The sequence below is a fragment of the Protomyctophum bolini genome (assembly GCF_963924005.1).
Source record: "Protomyctophum bolini genome assembly, chromosome: 20".
NCBI classification, from domain to species: Eukaryota; Metazoa; Chordata; class Actinopteri; order Myctophiformes; family Myctophidae; genus Protomyctophum; species Protomyctophum bolini.
In genome coordinates, this window is record NC_137881.1 from 19,147,563 (window position 1) to 19,170,366 (window position 22,804).

The 22,804-nt window shown below is 43.7% G+C and overlaps 1 protein-coding gene across 1 annotated transcript in view; it reads right to left on the minus strand.

Moving 5' to 3' along the window:
- rbm46 (RNA binding motif protein 46) overlaps positions 1-22,804 on the minus strand; it is a gene marked incomplete at both ends in the record, with an annotated part of 39,041 nt that overhangs the window by 10,068 nt on the left and 6,169 nt on the right. Inside the window, 5 exons of the mRNA XM_080792253.1 lie at positions 429-531; positions 1,524-1,729; positions 10,569-10,662; positions 11,572-11,853; positions 16,757-16,854. Of these exons, the coding sequence (XP_080648379.1) occupies positions 429-531; positions 1,524-1,729; positions 10,569-10,662; positions 11,572-11,853; positions 16,757-16,854 (783 nt within the window). The remainder of the gene's footprint in view (positions 1-428; positions 532-1,523; positions 1,730-10,568; positions 10,663-11,571; positions 11,854-16,756; positions 16,855-22,804) is intronic.

Sequence of the window (22,804 nt, forward strand, 5' to 3'; positions counted from 1 at the left end):
TTTACTTTTCCGTATGTCAATGAAGTTAGTATACTACAAGTAGAGAGATGCCCAAGCCAGTGTGTGTGTGTGTGTGTGTGTGTGTGTGTGTGTGTGTGTGTGTGTGTGTGTGTGTGCGCGCGCACGTGAGTACAGTAGTGCATGTGTGGAGATACAGTTCCACTACTTAAGTGTGTCACATGGCGGTAAGAGCTTTGTGCGAGAGCCCCAACGAATGGGGACACAGTGGCATTGCACACAAGAGCTTGTGTCTGTGTCTGTGTGTGTGTGTGTGTGTGTGTGTGTGTGTGTGTGTGTGTGTGTGTGTGTTTGGCGTGGTGTGTTTAAGTAGCATATAATTGGCCACAACAGGCAGGAAAGATACACTTTGTGTTCCTTGCAGAGCGTGTGAATGAGTGAATGAGTGGGGTGTGCGTGCGTGTACGTACCGAGACTCCAGAGTGCATTCTGAGCTGCCAGTTCCTTGGCATTTTCCACCAACGTGCACAGCTTGTCTGGCATGAAGCTGCTATTGATGGATGGGATATACACCTGCACGCACGCGCACGCACACGCACACACACACACACACGCGCGCAACTTTTATATAACATTGCTGTCATTGGGCATAAACCTCCTATCTCCATATTCTAACTTGTGTTTTTCGCCAGGTGAAGCCTGGCCTACATCCTCTGCTGTTGGCTTTAGCGACCAAGTCATGCTTGACTGCCCCCTAAGCCAATGGTATACTCTGAAGCACCGCCTAAGCCAATGGGAGTCTGCACCACTCCACTCGTGTAGCCAATCACGTAGTAGCGTGACCTAGTCATGATTGGCTGGCCTGGTATTAGCGATCCAGAACAACAGCGGTTGTTATGAGCCAACTGGAGAGCAGGAACAAAACAGTGATTGAACCTCGAACAGAACGTCAGGAAACAACGGCCGCAAGGTTGTGACACAGAGAAACATACACGTTAAAAAATTAATAATAATATGGGGGGGCATATGCACAACGGAGAGCGCTTGTTTCACTTGGCAGTTAATGATACGCGTGTCATTCTTGTTAATGAACCCCCTACTTGATCATGATCATACGAGGCTACAGTGTCACACAAAAGCATGAAAAGTAGCAGATTCTTGTAGCTTGACCACAAGTGGGCAGTGTAGAGTGGTGTACAGTAAGCTCTAAATAGAGTAATCTTAACTGCTTCTGAACACATACTGAACTTGCGTTCGCCTGTGCATACTGTACATCCTACAACACTGTCTGTGTATATCATCATCTGTCAACTGTTCTTTAATACAATGTCCAAGAAGATATTTGACTTTACTACAGACACAGAGAGTGTTAAAAGATAGTTTAAAATCAGGAAATGTTTGACTTTTGTCCTCTTTTGTTCTACAAATAAGAACAACACTCTTGCTGGCATTATATTTGATATCATTCTAAATCTAACCTGTATATGAGTAATAGTTGGTAATTTTGTATATGAGCAGTAGTTTGCTGTCTAACCATGTATTACGTAGTTAGTTTATTGTCTCACCTTGTATATGAGACACAGCTGGTTGTTGGGTCCTGGTGCAGAGTACAGGTGGTACTCGGGCAGCGGCCAGTGGTTCTTGTCGCAGTACAACTCCAGCAGGCTCACAGCGGTGGACAGCTGGCTGGGCCTCAGGTAGCAGAGGCTGGTGGAGGAGAGGGGCGTACCAGGCAGGCAGGGAAACAGAAAGTGCTCACTGTCTGCCGCTCCTGCAAGAGAAAACGCATACACCATGGCGATAATGTCAGCTCTAGGAAAAAGATTTCGCACACCTAGAAATCAGGCGTATGCACAGGTGCGTAGGCCAGTGGACATCAATGAAAGGAATGAAGATACACCCGCACACACCGTGTATCAGCTTGGTACAAGAGTTTTTTTCTTTTCTTTTAATAAGGCAACGTCTCGGTCCCTCCAGACCTCCTTCCTGAAGAAGGTCCGGAGGGACCGAAACTTTGCCTTATTAAAAGAAAAAACTCTTGTACAAGGTTCAAGGTTTCTTCTCAAGGAGGCGTGGCTCCATATTCAAGTGATTAAGACTCATTGAGGTCTCACAGCCTTGACGTAAAGTCTCGGCTACACGCCATGCAGCATACAGATACAGGGCGGGTCCTTGGGATCCAAGACAAATGTCTCTTTCGGGATAAAAAAAATAAAGAGTTTTTAGTTTTAATAAGGTAAAGTTTCGGTCCCTCCGGACCTTCTTCAGGAGGGACGGAAAAGTTGCCTTATTAAAAGAAAAGAAAAAAACTGTACTGTACCGAGCAGATACACAGTGTGTGAGTGTATTCCTTTCAAGAATGTCAGCCCGAAAAATCATTATTCATTCAATATAAGCAGCTTTGGGAACCAACGGCTAATGACCAGGTTGCCCAAAGGCCAGGCTATCTCCAGGCTATCTCCTTGTTTCCATGGTGTGAGGTTGCTTGAGGTAGCTAAGTACACCCCCCGGGAATTGAACCCACGACCTCCGAGTCACAATCACAAGGCAACTGAGCTGGTGTGTGTGTGTTTATGGCTAATAGTAGTACTCAAGAAAAAGTATCACTGTGGAGAAATACCCTTTTACAAGTAAAAGTCCGGTATTCAAACTTTACTTGATTAAAAGTACAAAAGTATTGGCGTCAAAATATAGTTAAAGTACTAAAAGTAAAAGTACTCATTAGGCGGAATGTCCAATTTCACAAAATGTCTAATGTGTAAATGTATTTTAAAAAATCCTTTGAAAGGCAAAGCAATGCGTTGTGAGCTTGTAGATCGGTATATTTATAAGTGGTTGATGTACTGTATGTTTTGTAATATTAATCAAAATCTAGAAAGTAAATAGTAACTTAAGTTTTAAAATAATTGGAGTGGAGTAAAAGTGCCTCCGAGTAGAAGTAAAAGTATGTTATTGAAAACTGGAAATACTCAAGTAAAAATACCTCAAATGTCTACTGTACTTAGTTACACTCCACCACTGTGGACACTCTAATGGCAAGGCCACCGAGCTGGTATATGTATGCGTATGGTAATATTCTTGTCCAACTGCCCTGCCTCTGTTTTCAGAATGATTTGGCCATTCCAGTGGAGAGAGTCAGTTATCAACCGCTGGAGTGAAAACTGGAGACGTACTGTAACCACCCTGTATCGTCTCTGCCAGCGCGGAACCTCTTATCTCCATATTCTAACTTTGTGTGTTTTAGTTTGTGTTTTCCATAAATGAATGGCCTACTTGATCATACGACACAATAGCACCAAAAGCAGCATAGATCTGCAAGCTCAAAACATGCAGCAAAGTGAGTCATTTTGAGCTTGTAGATCTGCTACTTTTGAATTTGAAAAGACAGAAGACATTTATTTATGGATATACATTATCAACCGGAAATTCATCATTGAGTGATAAATAACAATGGCCTATATAGTGTTCACACTATAGAGGGTATGCGTGTGACATCATCAAACCAGGAAGTTATGCTAGAACGCCTACTGAGTGTCAATAAACTACTTTCTGGCCTTGACAGTGGTTGAACATGTGCTCCCGTGTTTGTGGTTACGGTTAGGATAGGGTTTTAGGTAGGTTGTCGGACCAATAGTATGTCGGAACTAAAGCCTGTACCCTTTTTGTTAACTTTTGCACAACAGAAAAGTGAAGATACTGTAGATAGATATATACTTTATTAATCCCTGAGGGGAAATTGAAGCGTTGCGTTACAACAGCAACAGGCAGCCACTTCACGCAGCGCCAAAAAGCTTTTGCACACACACACACACACACACACACACACACACACACACACACACACACACACACACACACACACACACACACACACACACACACACACACACACACACACACACACACACACACACACACACACACACACACACACACACACACACACACACACACACACACACACACAAACCCTATCCTAACCGTAACACGGGAGCACATGTTCAACCGCATGTCCTACCGTTGTTTCCGCATGTCGGACCTTTGGTGTGTCTGATCTGCGTGTGCATCCCAACGGAGCAATAACCAATATCAAACTCTACTCATTGTGTTTTTGATATTCAAAGTCAAGTCAAAGTCAAAGTCATACGATTTGTCACACACGTTGCCGCAGTGAAATTTGTTCTCCGCATTTGACCCATCTCTTGGAGCAGTGAGCCGCAGCCAAGGAGTGGTGAGCTGCTAGCCTGGTTTCCAGCCCATAGACCCCGCCCACTCGACTGAGCGCACTGGCTCTGAGTCTGACAATCAGGCTAGTGAGCTGCAGCCGTGCCGCACTCATTTGATTAGTAGATTTGACCCCCAAATCCAACCCTTTGATGCTGAGTGCCAAGCATTGGGTCCCAATTTTACAGTCTTTGGTATGACCCGGCCGGGGATCGAACCCCGACCTCCCAGTTTCAGGGCGGACACTCTAACCACAAGGCCAGTGTCTGGTGTGTTTTGCCAATTGCAGACTTTACAGAAACAATCTCTAAAAGAGAAAACACCAGCACTCACGGGACAGCAAGAACAACGTATGCGTTTATAGCCTTCATCAGCGTTGAATGTGACAAACACCGGATGTGTCACTAGTGTCCCTAGGTGAGACAACTTTCTCTGTCCCACATAGACATGCATGACTTCCCAGCCAACAGTAGTACCAAAAGTGCAAACATTCAACCAATTCAGACACTGATTGACATCAGAGTCCTTGAATAAATATATGTACATAATGTCAGAATATCAGCCCTTTGTCCCATGCATGTAAAAGTGTCAAACGTTTGGCCAACATAATAAACCACTTGTATGATATAAGTCCTTGAAGAGGAGGAGGATTTAAGGGACTCAGAGAGAAACTGTGGTCATTGTCGGGATATAATTCACCTCGTCTGTGAATTATCTCCCGAGAATGACCACCGATATTATCCCTTACTTACTGCTGCCTTCCCTGTCAATAAATAATTCGATCCTACCTGTTGCGTGGTATAATCTTTCGAGTACTGCCATGATCCATAAGGAACAAATTCCATAAAGTAGTACTGTAAATCCGTGCTACTTTAACCCATTTAGGCCCGACGTCGAAATAAAAGTTTTTTCAGAAAAAATACATTTTAAAAATATATTTTTCTGAAAAAACTCTGTTTTTATATCAGTGGTTCTCAATATTTCATGTAAAGGACCCCAAAAATTATATGTAATATGCCGCCGACCCCCATCTGAAAATATGTTGTTCCATGGACCCTCCAAAAGCAAAGATTTGAGTTAAAAACTGAAAAGATTTGAGGCACATTATCACAATCTTTCAAAAATAGCAGACCTACAAGAGTACAATGAGCTTAAAGATCTGCAAATTTTCAATAGCTAAAGTATAATATGCTTAAAACACCAAAAGCGGTTCCCGCCCAAAATAGGTTAAGTCACAACAGCGGGGGGAATTGGATGGCGGCTTGTGGTGCATTCTGAGCAGCTGATCATTCTGAGCAGCTGATCGATGTAAAATGCTTTGGCTGGGGATGGACGCTCTGCAATTTTGAGAAATCACTTGACTAGCAAAGTATATGGTGCGTTTCATTCACACCGTGGCCATGGCTACGGATCTGCACTGATCTCATAAATCACCCATATTGAAATAATCCTCAAGATGGAAATCCGTCCCAACGGCGGAGAACTTTAATCCCTGAGTAGCGTAGTAAGCCTTGCTGAGCCATGTGCTCCATAGGGTGCTCCTGTTTCTCTCCATAGGGTGCTTCTGTAGGCAGACTGTGTCTCCAGCATTTAACCCATTCTGAGATCAGATTCTAAAAATGTCCGTTTGAAAATGACAGTTTTCTGAAAAAGCTATGTTTCTATGTCAGTCGTTCGATTTTTCAAAAATAGCAGACCTACTAGCTCATAGCGCGCCACTCGGTGGTGCGCTATGAGCTTGTAGATCTGGTATTTTTAAATATCTAAAGCATAACGTAATGCACCAAACACCAAAAGGGGTTCCCGCCTTAAATGGGTTAAAAAAGGTCTCGCTGGGATGAGAGGCCTGATTGATAGATTAAAAATGATATTTCACAGTACAGTATGCCGAATGGGTACATTTCAAACGAGAGCACAAGTCAATACAAAAACTGCTACTTTATAATAATAATAATAATATCTCAAACTAATATAGCGCTTTTCTGAGTACCCAAAGACGCTTTACATGGGGGGGGGGGGGGGGGGGGAGAAACCGAAAAGCACTAGACTTGTTTACATCATCCATTTTCAATTCATCAGAACATTTAACCGAATCTGTGCCAACCACAAGATAAGGACCGGGGAAGTCTGCCGTGGCATTGTGAAACCCATGATGTCGAAAAATGATGATGATGATGAACCTTCCTTTGCCAAACACGAGAACAGATATTTGATAAAACAGTATTAATCCAGAATTAATGATTTTTCTGCCGGCTAGCTAGTTCATACGTGTTCACTTTAAAAGGAGTTTGCCCGCTCCCCGCCCGCTCCCCCGCCCTACACACACACACTCAACGCAAAACCACACACTGTTTAGTGTTTACCTGTTGCCAGAAAATGTCGGGAGCGACCAAAGCCAAAATCCCCCAAGAGTTTAATATCTAATGAGGGTCCATTTGCTACCAACTCTCAATGGGTACCACCTAGAACCCCCTCAAGGACCACTGGTTGAAGTATCCTACTGACTCAGCTGCCATGGGACTCCGGGCCATGGGATATACAGTAAATAGTATTGTTTTTTTTCTAAACAACATGGATTTAGTGTTTGTTTGTTTGTTTTCCACAATCCTTGTGGTTGTGGGCATGTTCATCGTTCCCACGCTTTGGAGGGAATCCTTTTCCAGTACATTTCCAGGATATTCAGTGTGACACACAGCTACTGTAGTGTGTATCGTTATAATTAGTCCCCACAGGAATCCGCAGAGAAAAAGTCTTGATTCTGCGGAGAACATTCCTAATTCCGCAGAGAACAAGCCTTGATTCCGTGGCTTAGTTAATATTCCGCGGAGATGAACTTATTTAACCTAAAATGTTATCAAGCCTCAATATATGGTCATCACGCCTCGTGACATGACGCCTCAATATACAGTATGGTCGCGCCTCATGACATCACGCCTCAATGCCGCGTGACATCACGCCACGTGACACATCACGCCACCATATATGGTCAAGGTCATCTCCATATATGAAGATTACGACACTGACCTCATCTAACCCTGGGTAACCATACATGGAGAATATATGCAGATCTAGGTGAGAAGACTCGCCTAGATCTGCATATATCAACATATACTGTAGCAACTCTACATCTGCCGTCAAACCTCAAACCCTTAGATCTCCATATATGGAGCTGACCTGTTCTGACATTCCATAATGTTGATCTGACCTCATCAAACCCTGTACACTCAAGACACGCTCCATTATGGCCAGTAAAGAATGAATTCCATATGTTGATCTGACCTCATCAAACCCTGTACACTCAAGACACGCTCCATATATGGCCAGTACAGAATTCTGTCCATATGTTGATCTGACCTTATCAAACCCTGTACACTCAAGACACGCTCCATATATGGCCAGTACAGAATTCATTCCATACGTTGATCCGACCCCCCATTCCAAAGCGCCAGCGCTCGCCCCGCAGTCTGCCGCCACCCAGGCGGATGCGTGCACACGCTCAGGGCGTCTTACTGGTTAAAAATAGGATTTAATAGTAATAGTTACTTTACTTGTTTGTATATAATTAAAAAATATATATACGTTATTATTATGTACCCGCAACCCATAAAAATATATCGGCGACCCATAATGGGCCAGTGTCTGGGAACATCTGGCTTGGAGACATCGGAGGAACTTCTGAGAAACTATGTTTTAAGTTACTGTAGCATCAGTCAGTGTCAGCACAGCTGTGCCTAACCTGCCTCCTGATATCATCTGATTACATTTCCATTTCAGCGACTATAGAACTCTGGTGCCTTGGCACTTGTGCCAGGCCGCCAATGAACTGAACGCTCCATCAGTTTTGTCTGCATAGAGGCTGCTGCTGGGTTGTACATTTTTGTAAACCTTCCGATAGCAGTCGGTTGGTGTATCGCAGTAATTCCCAAACTTTTTCATGTCAAGGACCCCCAAATTGACACCAATTAGCCCACGGACCCCCATTTGAAAAGATATTCCAGAGACCCCCTTAAGAGAAGATTTTTACGGCTCTAGCAGTGATTCCACTTTGGGAACCACTGGTGTATCGTATCGTCGCTGTCAGACAGAAACCTCTCATCTCCATATGTTTTACTTATTTTGTTGTTTTTGCAGATTAACGCCCTACTAATTTTCAACCAATTGTCCGGGGTACCACCAGTGGGCCTTGAGGGGGTTCCAGGTGGTCCCCCAGCTAAATGATGGAGAGTTGCTAACCAAATGTGCCCTTATAGATCTTTAACTCTTGAGAGTACCAACATCAATACAGAATGGAATTGTGGACAAAATCTTGTCCAACGACAACAAAATATTCGTTAGTTTTGGATCTGAGAGGCTAAATGTCATCAAATGGTGGTCCGTGGCTCAAATACCCAATAAATAATGGGCCTTGATATGAAAAGGGTTGAAAACTTGGTCATACTGCAGTGTCCCACAAAAGCATCAAAAGTAGCTGATCCGCAAGCAACGCGGTTCGAGCTTGCAGATCTGCCACTTTTGCCGCTCTTGAATTTTAATCCTGAAAAGTAACAGTGTTGGACGTATGAGGTTTCCGCCCGACAGAGACTCCATGAGTCTAACAAAAGGTCTTTGAAGTCAGTTGCAAAAATGTCAGGCTATTTTTTTCTATCCCTCTTGCATAACCTCAGCACAGACACACAACAATAGTCTTACCAGTGGTCAGCAGCTTGCGGGAACATGTACAGTGAACGGACAAGAGACGAGAATGAGCTGAATCGAGTTGTGTTGTCTGGTTGGTTTGCCGAAAGCTGAAACTGCTCGAGAAAGTGTGGTGCTGACGTGGATCGCGTGCGGCGCGTGTGCGCAACGCCCACTAAACCCCCTCGATGTGCTCAAATTCCTCACTGATGCAAGTACAAGCTGACCCAGACATGTCTCTGTGGAGTCGATAGGATTTGTGAAGCTGGAAGGTTGTACATTGTGATTCGGAATGGTTTTATTCAACCGCAGCAGTTTGTATGTCGTCTGCCGTCAGTTGGGAAACCTTGTAAATTATGTAAAAACTGTTACTTTTCAGGATTCAAATTTAAAAAACGGCAAAAGTAGAAATATCCACAAGCTCAAAACACTTTTGATGCTTTGATGATCAAGTAGGGTGTCAATTTATGAAGAAAGAAAAAAAACACGGTAAGTTCAAATATGAAACATCAAACAGCACTGCACGTATTATTTTATCGATTTAGTAGCTCGCACAACTCCAACTAGTCTCAAACTTCTTGGGCATTTTTACCAGGTGCGCGCACTGCGCGGTCGGGTAAGTAACTTTACAGAAACATCTCTAAAAAGAGAAAAAAAAACAGCACTCACAGAACTCTTAGAAGTTTTAAAAGTTCTTATGTTGTCATGGTACGCTGCAGAGCAGCAGCACGTTGTGCATTCTTAAATGCACGCACGCACGCACACACACACACACACACACACACACACACACTTCCTCCTCACCTCCAGGTCCATAGCACACAGCGCCTCCGAGGCGTGGTGGCAGGGACTGCATCCTCCGTGGTCGTGGCATGTCTCCTCGACCTCCTCCCATCATACTTCCATCTTCACTCCGTAAGGCACCTCCTCCTCCTCCTCCTCCTCCTCCTCCTCCTCCTCCTCCTCCGGCTGTCATGACCATGACATTTTACTCATTAGCCAGGCCAAATGGGTTAATGAATGGGTTAATGAATGGGCTAATGATTAGCCCATTCATTAACCCATTTTGGCCTGACATCGAAATTAAAAAAAAGTCTTCTACATCCTGACAGTTTTATGAAATACCTATGTTTCAGTGGTGCTCAATATTTCAAAAATGATATGTAATTGGCCACCGACCCCCATCTGAAAATATGTTATTCCAGGAACCCCTCAGAAGCAAAGATTTGAGTTAAAAACGTTCGCTCTGAAAGAATATATATTCAAAGATTTGTGCCGCATTTTCACGATTTTTCAAAAATAGCAGACCTACAAGCTCGTAGTGCGGCACTTGGTGCTGTGCTATGAGCTTGTAGATCTGCTATTTTTCAATAGGTGAAGTGTAACATATTGCTTAAAACACCAAAAGGGGTTCCCACCCAAAATGAGCTGAGGCCGATTCTACAAATGTCTTCCAAACGGCTTTCTGAAAAAACGATGTTGCTATGTCAGTGGTGCTAAAACTCAGGACCCCTAAAATGATGTGAATTTGACCGCCGACCTCATCTCTAAATCTCTTGTTCCAGGGACCCCCAGAGGCATTGAAGTTAAAAACCTTTAAACTCATTTCACACGGGTGTGATTTTTCCCCAAAAAAGTGACCAATATTTACAAATTACTTTACAGAAAAACAAGCCCAAAGTCTTCTAATAAGCAGACATGGCAACACTGACCTTCAGGTCTACGGAGGCCCAGGTAGCCCTTGCCCCAGCTTCTGCCTCCTTCACCTCCATCCTTGTTGTTACAGGCCGGTTTGGCCAGGCTGACCTGGATTAGCAAACGGATCAGATTAGTAAATACTTTGACGGCTTTATATTAATGTATGATATATACAGAGGCTGCCGGGATTGTTTAATTACCTTTGGAGCATAACGCCGAAGTATTTGCGCTCTTTGATCCATGAAAATCCACTTGAAAACACTTTTTTTATTGAGGTGACAAAGTAGCCACTTCCTTGATCCGGGTCATAGTCAAAGAGCAAAGCGAGCTAAGATTGGCCCTACACCCTTCGTTCACTTTACATTGGATTCCCAGAAGCCCTTGCAAGCCGGCGGTTGGTTAAGTCATCATAACACCGTACGCCTCGTCACCAGGTTCGTGAACAAATCCGCTATTTCTTTTAAATTACCGGTATTACAAAATGGCGAATTAAATAAATAGCGCGTTTAGCGTATTACGCAGGGGCAGAACATGGATTAAATAGCGTAGGTACACGGGTTATTCAGTTAAACTGTTAAAAACAGTCGCATACATTTTTGTCTGGCTGGCTTTCTTAATTTGTTTTTGGTTAAAGATGTAGTGAAATGAAAAAGATGTTTTTCACACTTGCCCACTGACCATGGGTATACTCACCCATGGTCATAATGAGCATACCTGACAATAGAAGCCAAAACAATGGGACATTTTCTATTTGTGTGTCGCAAAAGTCTATTAAAAGCCAATTTGAATGACTTCCTTTGAATGGAAAACGTGCTGCGCGATGACGCAACGAGGCCCGAAGGATCTTGACTTCATTCACCCGTTGCTGCACGTTCCTCCAAACACAGCAGATTTTGATTCCAGAACTACTCCCTTTGCATTCTCATTCAAGATGACATCCAAACAGTGTATGTGCTCATTTTAAACTTAATCAGCTCGTCAAAATAAAATCTACCAAAATGCTATTGCAAGTCTGACGCAAAACCTTGGGAGTGCTTTTTTCCCCCCACCAGCGATGACGTTGAACAGAATCAACGTGGTGGTGTGCAGCACGTGGTCCCTGACCCTGACCTGTACGCAGGCTCCGTCGATGTTGGCGCGGTCCATGACCTGCAGCGCGCTCAGCGCGTCCTCTCGGTCGCGGTAGTGGACGAAAGCGTAGTCCGTCAGCTTCTTGACGCGCTCCACAGAGCCGGGCTTCAGCCTGGAAAACTCCAGGCGCAGGGTCTCCTCGCTGGTGCCCAGCATCAGGTTACGCACCTGCTCGCACACATGCGCACACACACACACACACACACACCACACACACACCTATTTTCATTTTTATACATTAACCCATTTTGGGGACGGGACACCCTTTTGGTGTTGGAACAGCATATTTTCAATGGGGGGTCGGCAGCCAAATACAGATAATTCTGGGGGTCCTTGACATGAAAAAGGTGGAGCACCACTGACATAGAAACATAGGGTTTTTCAGAAAACTGTCAGGATTTAGAAGGCTCGTCCTCAGATCTAAATGGGTTAAAAACTTCTGCATAATGAGTACTTTTACTTTTGGTACTTTTAAAGTACATTTTGATGCCAATCATTTTGTACTTTTACTCAGGACAGACAGAATTGTTACTTTAGAGTACTTTTTCCACCACTGCACTGTGTGAGTCCCACTGGGTTCTGTAAATCGATATCTGTGATTATGTCCTCCTCTCCCTAGCTGTACCGTCTTCCCAGAAATCATGTTGAATGGAAGGATCAAATAATGATGGTTTCTTGGCCGTGTCACTGGGTTCCTTAACCCATTGGTTCCCAACCTTTTTATACTGAAGTACCACCACAGAAAATATTTGACTCTCCAAGTACCACCATCATTTCTGATTTAAAAATACAGGAGCTTAACACCTGCCCTTTTTGTTCCATTTTTACGCCAATAATGCTGCTGCTCTGACAAAACTCTGTCTAATCACTAATCAGCACAACTGATGATATTTCTAATGTGATTAATCCATTCTCAAATCTTCTATTAACTCATTTACTGCCACCATTTAATGAGAAATTAGGACCTAATTCACGCCAGCATTTGTTTTAATTTGAGCTCTTATTTTGAAAAGCCACATTTTGCCTCAACCGGAAGTGGGCTTATCCCTGCCAGCTTTACGTTGCCAAGACAACCTTTGTTTACATGATCGGATCATGCCGGTACACTATAGCCCTCCACAACGTCGGCTCGTGCCGTCAAAGAAACGCTGTTTTGACCAAAAATGCCATCTGGGACAAGGAATAGGAGATACAGGCGATTGAAAGAAATGGATAGAATGGATTCTTATGGCGACGATGATCTAAGATGAACGATCCAGTGTTGTGACAACAACACAGCTAGCTAACCGGCTAACGTAAGTAGCATTATGGCTCGATCGATCAAATGCACTATAAAAGCGCAATTGCCGAAGGGCTACGGCAATGGCGGCAAGTGTTAATATCAAAATTAGGCTTCAATTGCCGAAGACCTTCGGCAATCGCGGCAAGGGGGTTAACGGCTAGGTGTGCTGTCAAGCTCATTTCAGCACGGCTGTAGTAAAATAAATATTTAATTCCACTTTTGTCTTTTTCTCCTTTTTTGGGCGACTCCTCTGTGTACCAGCAGAGGGGGGAAAGCATCCCTGTGGCATTTTAGATTTAAACCCTAACCTCACACGAAGCCACGGTAATTATTAACCCGCAGCACAGATTAGTGTTAACCCACCACGCATGTCGGGAGCCACGGGTGATTTTTAACCCACAGCACAATTCAATTCAATTAAATTTGGTTAAAGTGTCAAATCACAACAAGTTGTCTCAAGACACTTTACATCAAACCAACAAAGATCCACCCAGAGCAAGCAATATTGCGACGGTGGTAAAGAAAAACTCCCCTTTAGGAAGAAACGTCAGGCAGAACCCGACTCTAGGGTGGGCGGCCATCTGCCTCCACCGTGTAATAGGAATAGGAAGAAAGAATAGAAGAGAGATAGACAGGGAAGGAGATACAGGCAAATACAAGTAGTAGCAATAACAATAATAATGAAATAGTGTAGGATAATATAATATGGTATAAACAATGTTGTCAGATAATAATAATATATAATGTATGAGAATATTAGGATATAGTGTAGTGGTGTAATAATATGATAGTAGTCCATGGTCGTTCACTGTGAGGGGGCCTGGTCCACGCCTCCACGGTCACACTATGGTGGGCTCCGTGGAGGGGCCTGGTCCACGGTCACACTATGGTGGGCTCCGTGGAGGGGCCTGGTCCACGGTCACACTATGGTGGGCTCCGTGGAGGGGCCTGGTCCACGGTCACACTATGGTGGGCTCCGTGGAGGGGCCTGGTCCACGGTCACACTATGGTGGGCTCCGTGGAGGGGCCTGGTCCACAGTCACACTATGGTGGGCTCCGTGGAGGGGCCTGGTCCACGCCTGGTCCAGCACAGGCCATTTTCAAAGTGGGGTTTTATACGTTGGCCATTCAAAAAATAGCAGATACTGTATGCGAGCTCGTAGATCCTCTATTTTTGAAAAGGCAGAAACATTTTAGCAAATCTAAAAAAAATAAAAATTGTTTAAGCGAAAAATCTTTAACTCGCTTCTTTTATTTTATTTCTGTACTTGTTTTATGAGGTCCACGGCCAAATACATTAGTTTTTTGTTTTTGTTTTCAGAAAACTGTTTGGATCATCCTCAGGTCTTAATATAATGAGTTAACTAATATTCTAACCGACGCGGACCTTCCACTGAGGTAATACAAGAGATGAGAGACACCGCCAGGGGTGAAAAAGCCATCAAATAATCGATAAAAAAACAGAAAATTAATCAAATAAAAAGGAACGCAGTCGATGTGCCAAATTGATCAAGGCTGATCTAATAACTTGTGGACCTGGAGCCACCACGGACTGATCTCTGCAGCCTTCACTAACTGATGATGAGAGACAGCAATCAATTAGCAAGAGGTACAAACAGCATGTCGATGAACACTGAACTAAATGGCCATTAACCCGTCTACACCCGAGGACCATTCCACAAACGCCTTCGTAATCTTGACAGTTTTCTGAAAAACCCATGATTCTACGCTATTACAAATTTGCGCCGGATTTCACGATTTTTCAATAGCTAAAGTATTAAAACACCAAAAGGGGTTCTCCCGTACAGAACGGGTAAAAAAAAAATACATCCGACTCCACAATCACTTCCATTTATATTTACCATTGGCACATGGCATTATTAATGCCATTATAGTTTCTTGTGTGTGCAGAAGGGACTGGGCAGAACAGAAAAATCACACCCGTGTGAAGTGAGTGGTGCAACTCCGTGTGGGGATTCCGGACCCACATGAACGCACCCAGGGTGCCAGCCAGGTTATAGGCCCGGTTCCGGTCCCCGGGGGTACCCGAAACATCCAGACCCAAGGGGGCCGGGCCGGTTCCGGCGAGCCAACCCGTGTCCGAAACGGTTGACAAATGACAGTTACCGTGTGGGGGTCCCTCTACTGTACTGTATGAAAAAAAAGGGGGTCCCCAGAACTTCCAGACCCACAGGAATGAACCCAGGGTGCCAGCCCGGGTCGGCTCCAGGATGAAACGACCGAGGGGGCAGAAAGAAAATGGTAGAATTTGCAACGGAGGGTGCCAGGCCCCCCCTTCAGGTATCCCTGTGGCGCATGGCCTGCGCTGAACTTCAGGTGACAAAACATCAAAGAAAACTGAAAGCTTGTACCATGCACTTACTCTCCCTATTTGATGACTTTATTTGGCACCGCCTGAGGCGAGAGATGTTTGGAAGCACACTGCTCCTGTTCAGGATGCCTACGCATGTCTGAAAAGGAGCAGTGTGCTTGAGCTACAGTCACTGTGCAAACATAATTTTTTCTTTTGAAAAAATTATGTTTTCATTTGGGAGATGTACACCCCTGTAAGTAACTTTTTCATCCAAGGCTGCCCTGAATGACATTGTTACTCTAGAGTGGCCCAATAGACGCTACGCTTCTGCCGGTTACCATTTAGATCTGATTCTACAAATGCCTTCTAAATCCTGATTGTATTTCTGAAAAGCCCAAGGTTTCTATGTCAGTCATTCTCAAACTATTTCATGTCAAGGACCCCCAAAAATATATCAAATTGGCCGCAGACCCCCATCTGTATGTTGTTCCAGGGACCCCCCCAGAAGCAAAGATTTTAGTTAAAAACGTTCACTGTGAGTCGGTGCCGCGATATGAGCTTGTAGATCTGCGATTTTTCAACAGCTAAAGTATAACATAATGCTTAAAACACCAAAAAGAGGTTCCCGTCCTGCATGGGTCAAAGGCAGACGCTGAACCAGGCTCGGCTCCAGGATGAAACGCCCGAGGGGGCAGAAAGAATTTTGATTTGGGGCAGGAGGCACGGAGGGTGCCAGGCCCTCCCTCAGGTATCCCCGTGGCGCATGGCCTGCGCTGAACTTCAGGTGACAAAACATCAAAGAAAACTGAAAGCTTGCATCACTTACTCTCCCCATTTGATGACTTTATTTGGCACCGCCTGAGGCGAGAGATGTTTGGAAGCACACTGCTCCTGTTCAGGATGCCTACGCATGTTTGAAAAGGAGCAGTGTGCTTGAGCTACAGTCAGTGTGCAAACAGTCATTTTTCTTTTGAGGGCAGTTGGTTGTCAAACTTTTTGGTCTCAAGTACTCCTCTGTAAATAACTTTTTCATCCAAGGCTGCCCTGAATGACATCGTTACATTATAGCAAATACAGAATGAGGAAAACTTGAGAGAATTTCCATGACAAATTGAAAACAACTTTATATTTGACATTAAACCACTTCAACCCCAGAAGCCATCCATATTTCGCCAAAAATAGGACAAAAAAGGTTTAGGGATAAAGGGGTAAGGCATGTACGAAAATAGGGCCCTTGGTGTACGAAACATGAACGCACGCAAGTATAGTCAGTATTTAAACTGAAGTGATATTGATGAATTCCAAAATATTAGCCAAGTATTCTGCGGCACCCCTCGACCGTAGGCACCCACTTTGAGAAACCCTGCACTATACACACACACACACACACACACACACACACACACACACACACACACACACACACACACACAGAGTACAGTACATCATGCATTACATATAAGCTGTAGACATACGTAGAGCACTTTGACGCGCTGCATGGTCTCCTCATCCACCGCTCTCTCTGGCTCCGCCCAGTCCACCTGGATGGTGTGACCCCACAACTTGAAGGCCCCTGGACGAGCACACACACACACACACACACACACACACACACACACACACACACACACACACACACACACACACACACAGTTAATACATCAAACCTCTTATCTCCATATTCTAATGTTTTTTTGTTTTGTTTTTCGTAAATGAACGCCCTACTTGATCCTACTACTACGGCGTCACACAAAAACATCAAAGGTATACGCAGATCCACAAGCTCGTAACGAGGCGCGAAACGACGAGTTTGTGAATCTGCTACGTTTGTGTGAGGTTTCCACCCGACAGAGACGACATATTATTTATATTGATCTCAGCAGAGAAAAGCAAATACACATCGAACACGCCAGCCAAGAAACACACACACAAGCGCACGCACACCATTATAAGTAGGCACACAAACACACCCTGAGAAGCATAAATGGATAAACACTTATATATTGAGGTGTCTCGATGGTTGAGCGCCGCCCAACAGGTAAGAGCGCCCCCCCCGGAGTAGGACAGAGACAGAGAGAAAGGAGAGCAGCACGCCGTGGTGCTAGAGGGGAAGTACGTACCTCGTTACTTACTTGATGCGGCGCACCCGTCTTCACCTGCCAGAAGGAGAGAACAATATCTCAGCTCTCTCTGTCTCAGTCGAGTCCATGGCATGTTGGGCAGTAAGTCGAGCACCACTGCATTTCACATCACATTCTATGCGATATTAGTGAAATGTAGAAATACTTACACTACGGGGCATAATACCAGGCACTCAGGTTTGAGTGGGCATGCAACCTAGAGGAAACAATTGATTAACCATGGAAACAGAGGGGCACCTACCAGAGTACAGACTGATGGAAAAGGAGTATCCGATACTGCCCTAGTACACAGCCAGCGGACGACGAGTGCAAATACTCAAGTTGAGTAGAAATACTTACGGCTATACTTGCCCTACTCTTCTGAAATACGAAAGACTGTTTATTCACCTACCTTTGTTGATATACCTACCGTCACCTAGAGGGAGGGGGGGGGGAATCCTATTTAAACCACTCACCTGTTGGAAATCCCTACAGCCAACCACCTACCTGAGTATCCGAGTATAAATACCTACCTACCGTTGAATTCCAGCGACGACTCCTCCACCTAAAAAGAAAAAGGAAAGGGAAAAAAAAGAACATTGCGTACCTACCGGTACCTTGTTTTGAACACCTGCAACAAAGCAAAGTACTTTTTTTTCCCGTAAACTGCGAATTGTGAATAAACAACATAATACTGTACATAATACTGTACAACCTGTGTCCTGGGTCTGTGTGCCAGTCACCACAATATATATTTGCATGAATGATTTAGGGTTAGGGATAATGGCTATAATGGGTGAATAATCTAGCTAATAACACATAAATAATTGAGCTAATGCATTAATCATTCAAGCAACACATGAAACATTTAGCCTATGCATTAGTTGATACTGCTTACAGTAGCTTTGAATCCTCAGTGAGCAACTGTACAACCTCCCCCCCCCCCCCACACACACACACACACACACACACACACACACACACACACACACACACACACACACACACACACACACAATACAAGCTTGCTTTATTTATATACCCGACAGTTCTGGAGCCATGTGGTTCGCAGGTCAAAAGCTTACAGTAACCTCCCGTTTCTGCAGAGAGGCAGCTCGATGTACAAGTAGTACACTCCCTGAACATGACACCATTATGTCACAGGCACTTAAGCCCAATCCAAGTAACGCTCGACGCCGAGTGCTAAGCACAGACAGGGCACTGGCAGGGTTGCCACACATTATTTTAACAATGCATTTTCAAAACTTTTCCGTAACTTTTTCAAAGTAGTTCACTCCATTGCCCGGCCTATAGCAATCGCAGTGCGGTGCAATAATGAGGCTCTCACGCTCTCACGCGTACAAAGACAAAAAGGAGTCACGTGACCCGTGTTGATTTTGACAGCATATAAATCTTTTTTAAATCAGCGCAGTGGTTTGTGAGATATAGCAACACGAACACGGACACAAATTGCCAAAAGAATATTTCAAAGTTTGAAAGTTTAATGGGCGAAAGGAGAATCACTGGACTGGATCTTGTGCCATGTTTTTATTTTCTAGATCTTCATATTTTGCTTGTCCACAAATATAAAGTTTTTCCTTCTTTTTTAAATATTTTCTTTCACGTTTCCCTTACCCGTTGTGAGATATTTCCCCCTTAATCATTAATGTGTCAAATCGAAAAAAGGGCTCCGTTAAGACCTCCATATTCATGTTTCTGACATTCAGACATTCATTCATTCAGACATTGATTGAATTATAGTATGATGATGATGATCATTAGACTCAGGGCAGAGTTCAGTTTTAATGAATGTAGAATGCATGATGTAATTTACACACAAATGTGAAGGACTTCATTTATTTGACTGCATTATTTAAATAGTTTATTTAAAACCAAAAATACTCTCTCACACACGGGTCCGCGTCAATATGCCGACGGTCCATTGGTCCGATCAACAACCTACCTCAAACCCTCACCCTAACCTCCCCCGGGGCAGACACCTAAACCTAACCCCAACCCGACCCCGACCCCCAGCACACCTCGGACCAATGCTCCTTCGGAGCAATGGTCCGTCGGATCATAGGGTGCTTCCCGTGGCACACATGCCAGTGATCACCCTACTTTGTGCCAATGTTGGCACTGGTGCGGCGGTGCCTAAGGTTGCCTACCCTAGAGTATTGTTGGTGCAAGGCTCAATGATAATAAATAAATGTCCCTTTCACATAGTTCATTACCTCTGACGAACAGACAACGAATAAGGAACTGTATAGAAAAGTAATTCATAACAGGTACAACCACGGCGGGAGAAATCAATACCTCTTGTGTATTTGACGAAAGCGCCATTTATCACATGATTACTTTATCGATAAACAGAAAAAAAAGGGGACCTTTTTGGATGCTATTCCAGATGGGAATTAATAAATGTTGGCAACTGTGCCCATTGTGGTTACACAACCAGGGCTAAAACCTTACACATCCACACAGTGGAAAGCCGATTAAGATTAGGGGTGTTATCACATGTAGCACCACTAATGTTGTATACCTTATCAAATGCCCCTGTGGACTTGTGCATGGGGGTCCTGCGCACCCGGATCAGCGAGCACCGATCTAATATCAGATGCAGGGATGAAAGAAATCCCGTGGCCATGCACTTTAAACAGGCTGGCCACAGCATCAGTGATCTGAGATATGTTGGTATTGAAAAGGTAGAGAAGCCCCCTGGAGGATCCCAGATCCCAACACAATAGCAGGGGACCCACAGGCCCAAAAGCTCAACGGTTAACGTTTTATTTGTGTTTTTGCCCTCCTATACTGTACACAGGTTTAATGTTTGTCTTTAGTTCAAAGTTTGTTTAGTAAATGCATTGACAATAAAGGGAAAATGTACGTCATAGTGTGTCATTTACGTCATATTGTCTCTTTATCGTTAATAGCGTTTAATGTTTGTGTTGGCACCGTTTGTTTTACATCACCATTACATCACCTAATCAACATGAGTTAGACTTTAATATATTAGTGCCCCTCACTGCACTGTGATTTTTCTCTATTCACTTGGTCATTTTAATGACCAAATTAATAGAAAAAACACAAGTAAAAAGTATGTCATGACATCACAGGTTCTCTCAATTTTTGGTGGCTGGCTCCCCGGCTACAATGGCTCCTCATGGTTTAAACGAAGAATTCGACCTGAAACCTTTCTTGTAACATGTCTTATCTTTTAATGGTATTATATTATGTCATGTGGTTCTATTTGGTGCATATATTTATGAGTTATTTTATGAATATATATATTAATATATTTTAAGATATATATATCTGACACATACCAGGTGACCATCAATCGTCAATTTCAACCCTAAATTAGGGCGGCGCGAGTCCCAGGTTGCTCCACTCACAAACTGACGTGAGCGACACCACTTGACATTGTCCTATATAGCCAGCACTTCAACGTGCTGTTTCAGTATACCTGACGAAGGCCCCTGAGGCCCAAACGTTGTATTGTTTTACGCTCTGTGGTCAATACATTCATTTGGGAGCTTTTAAAAACGATGTGCGGATCTCCTCTTTCCTTTCTTAGTTATTCTTTTGGATCCTGCACCCGTTGCAAATTTGTGGATGTGCGTGCACCTCTTGACCATTGCACTTTATCGATAAGCCTGCGCCTAATGCGATCAAAAGTAAAATTTGGCATGAAAAACACTTTGTTTAAAGGGACAACTCCCCCCCAATCATTTATTTGATCAGAATTGAGAAATGAAAAGAAACATAAAAAAACGCCACAAAAAGCTGAACACCTCGACGCCGACGATGCGAATTCTAAAAACTCAAATTAAAACTAGCTGTTGCAGGTGTAAAAAGAATACAGATTCCGCAACTTCATACCATATTTACCCCTAAAACATATAAGTCCAGAGGTTGACAGACACTAAGGTCTCGAAGCACTGCCCGTCAGGCAAGGTAAATTGTCCATTATAAAATGATTGGTACAATTTGAATTACCGTTCAATTTAACAAAAATTTTTGTCTCCACCAGCCGAAGGCATGAGTATGTTTTGCACTCTGTCCGTCCGTCTGTTGAAGAAAATGTAAGATTTTCACATCAGCTTCATGGTGGCGCTATAACAGGCCCAGTCATGTTTTTACCTAGAACTGCACCGATCTGTGTAAAACGTTGTATGAACACTCCCTAGAGGCCAAGGAAAAACCTTTGACCTGAATCTTTCACATCTGCTCTTTATAGCGCCACCAAGAGGCTGAGTTATGTGAAACATTTTTTTTTTATTACTCCAGATTTTATCCAAATCTCATACAAATCGGTACACATGATCTCTATAGTCATGTGATCATGACGGGTTTGTTTGTTTTCTCATATTCCATCCTGACTGGCTAACATTGACTTTTTTTCAGGAATCGCCTGTTTTGTACAAAATACTGCAAAACATTAACATAGCGTCCGATTGTGGTGAAACTGTGCATGCATATGCCCACTAGGCTGAGGAAGAAATGCCACTTGACATTTTACTGTACATTCTGGGGCTGTGCAATAAAAAATGTCATACCTCATGTTCATGCCAAATGCCTATGAATATCACTATGCCTATGGGTTCACACTTGTTACGTTTAGTGTAGCTTTACAGCAAAAGGCAGATGCAAACCTCAACAGGCTGGTGACAGGTGCGTAGGGCAGTAGAGCATATAATGAAAAGGGTATCTTTGAAAGACAAAGAAGAGGTCCCGCACACTGTCAGACACTTGACAAAAAGAAATTGCTCTCTATTAGGTCGACGTTTCAGTCGCTTAGACCTGTCATCAGGACAGACAATTTGTGTCTGGTCTTTGAACCGAAACGTCGACCTAATAGAGAGCAAAATAAAGTGTCTGACAGTGTGCGGGCCGGGACCTCTTCTTTGTCTTTCAAAGATACCCTTTTCATGTTTAGTGTAGCAACAGTGAAAACAGCACATTATAGGTAAACGGTGCTCTTATTTTACATTCCACAGACCAGAAGACGGAGCGCTCTGGCCACGTTCAGGTGTTGAGACAGATATTTAGTCTTCTTGTGTTGCGTTTATATAGATGGTTGCGTCCCGTCTCAAACGTCATGGCAACCTGAAAGCAAACACCTGCCCAAAAGTTTTATCTACCTGCCACGGGCTGGTGGGCAGCCCTTATAGTGTCACCACCTGTAAGTAGTTTACAAACAAGCCGTCAGAGATTTGAATTCTATAGCATTACTCCCTATCACAAATTCACAAAGGACACAATTACTTTTGTTAAAATCTAATAACTGAGACAAAGCATTAGCCACATGAACCCTATAGTGTCATTTATTCAGGGGGTAAACACTGAACACCAGGCGAACATAGCAGATGCACAAGCTCGTAGCATCGGCTACTTCTGGCC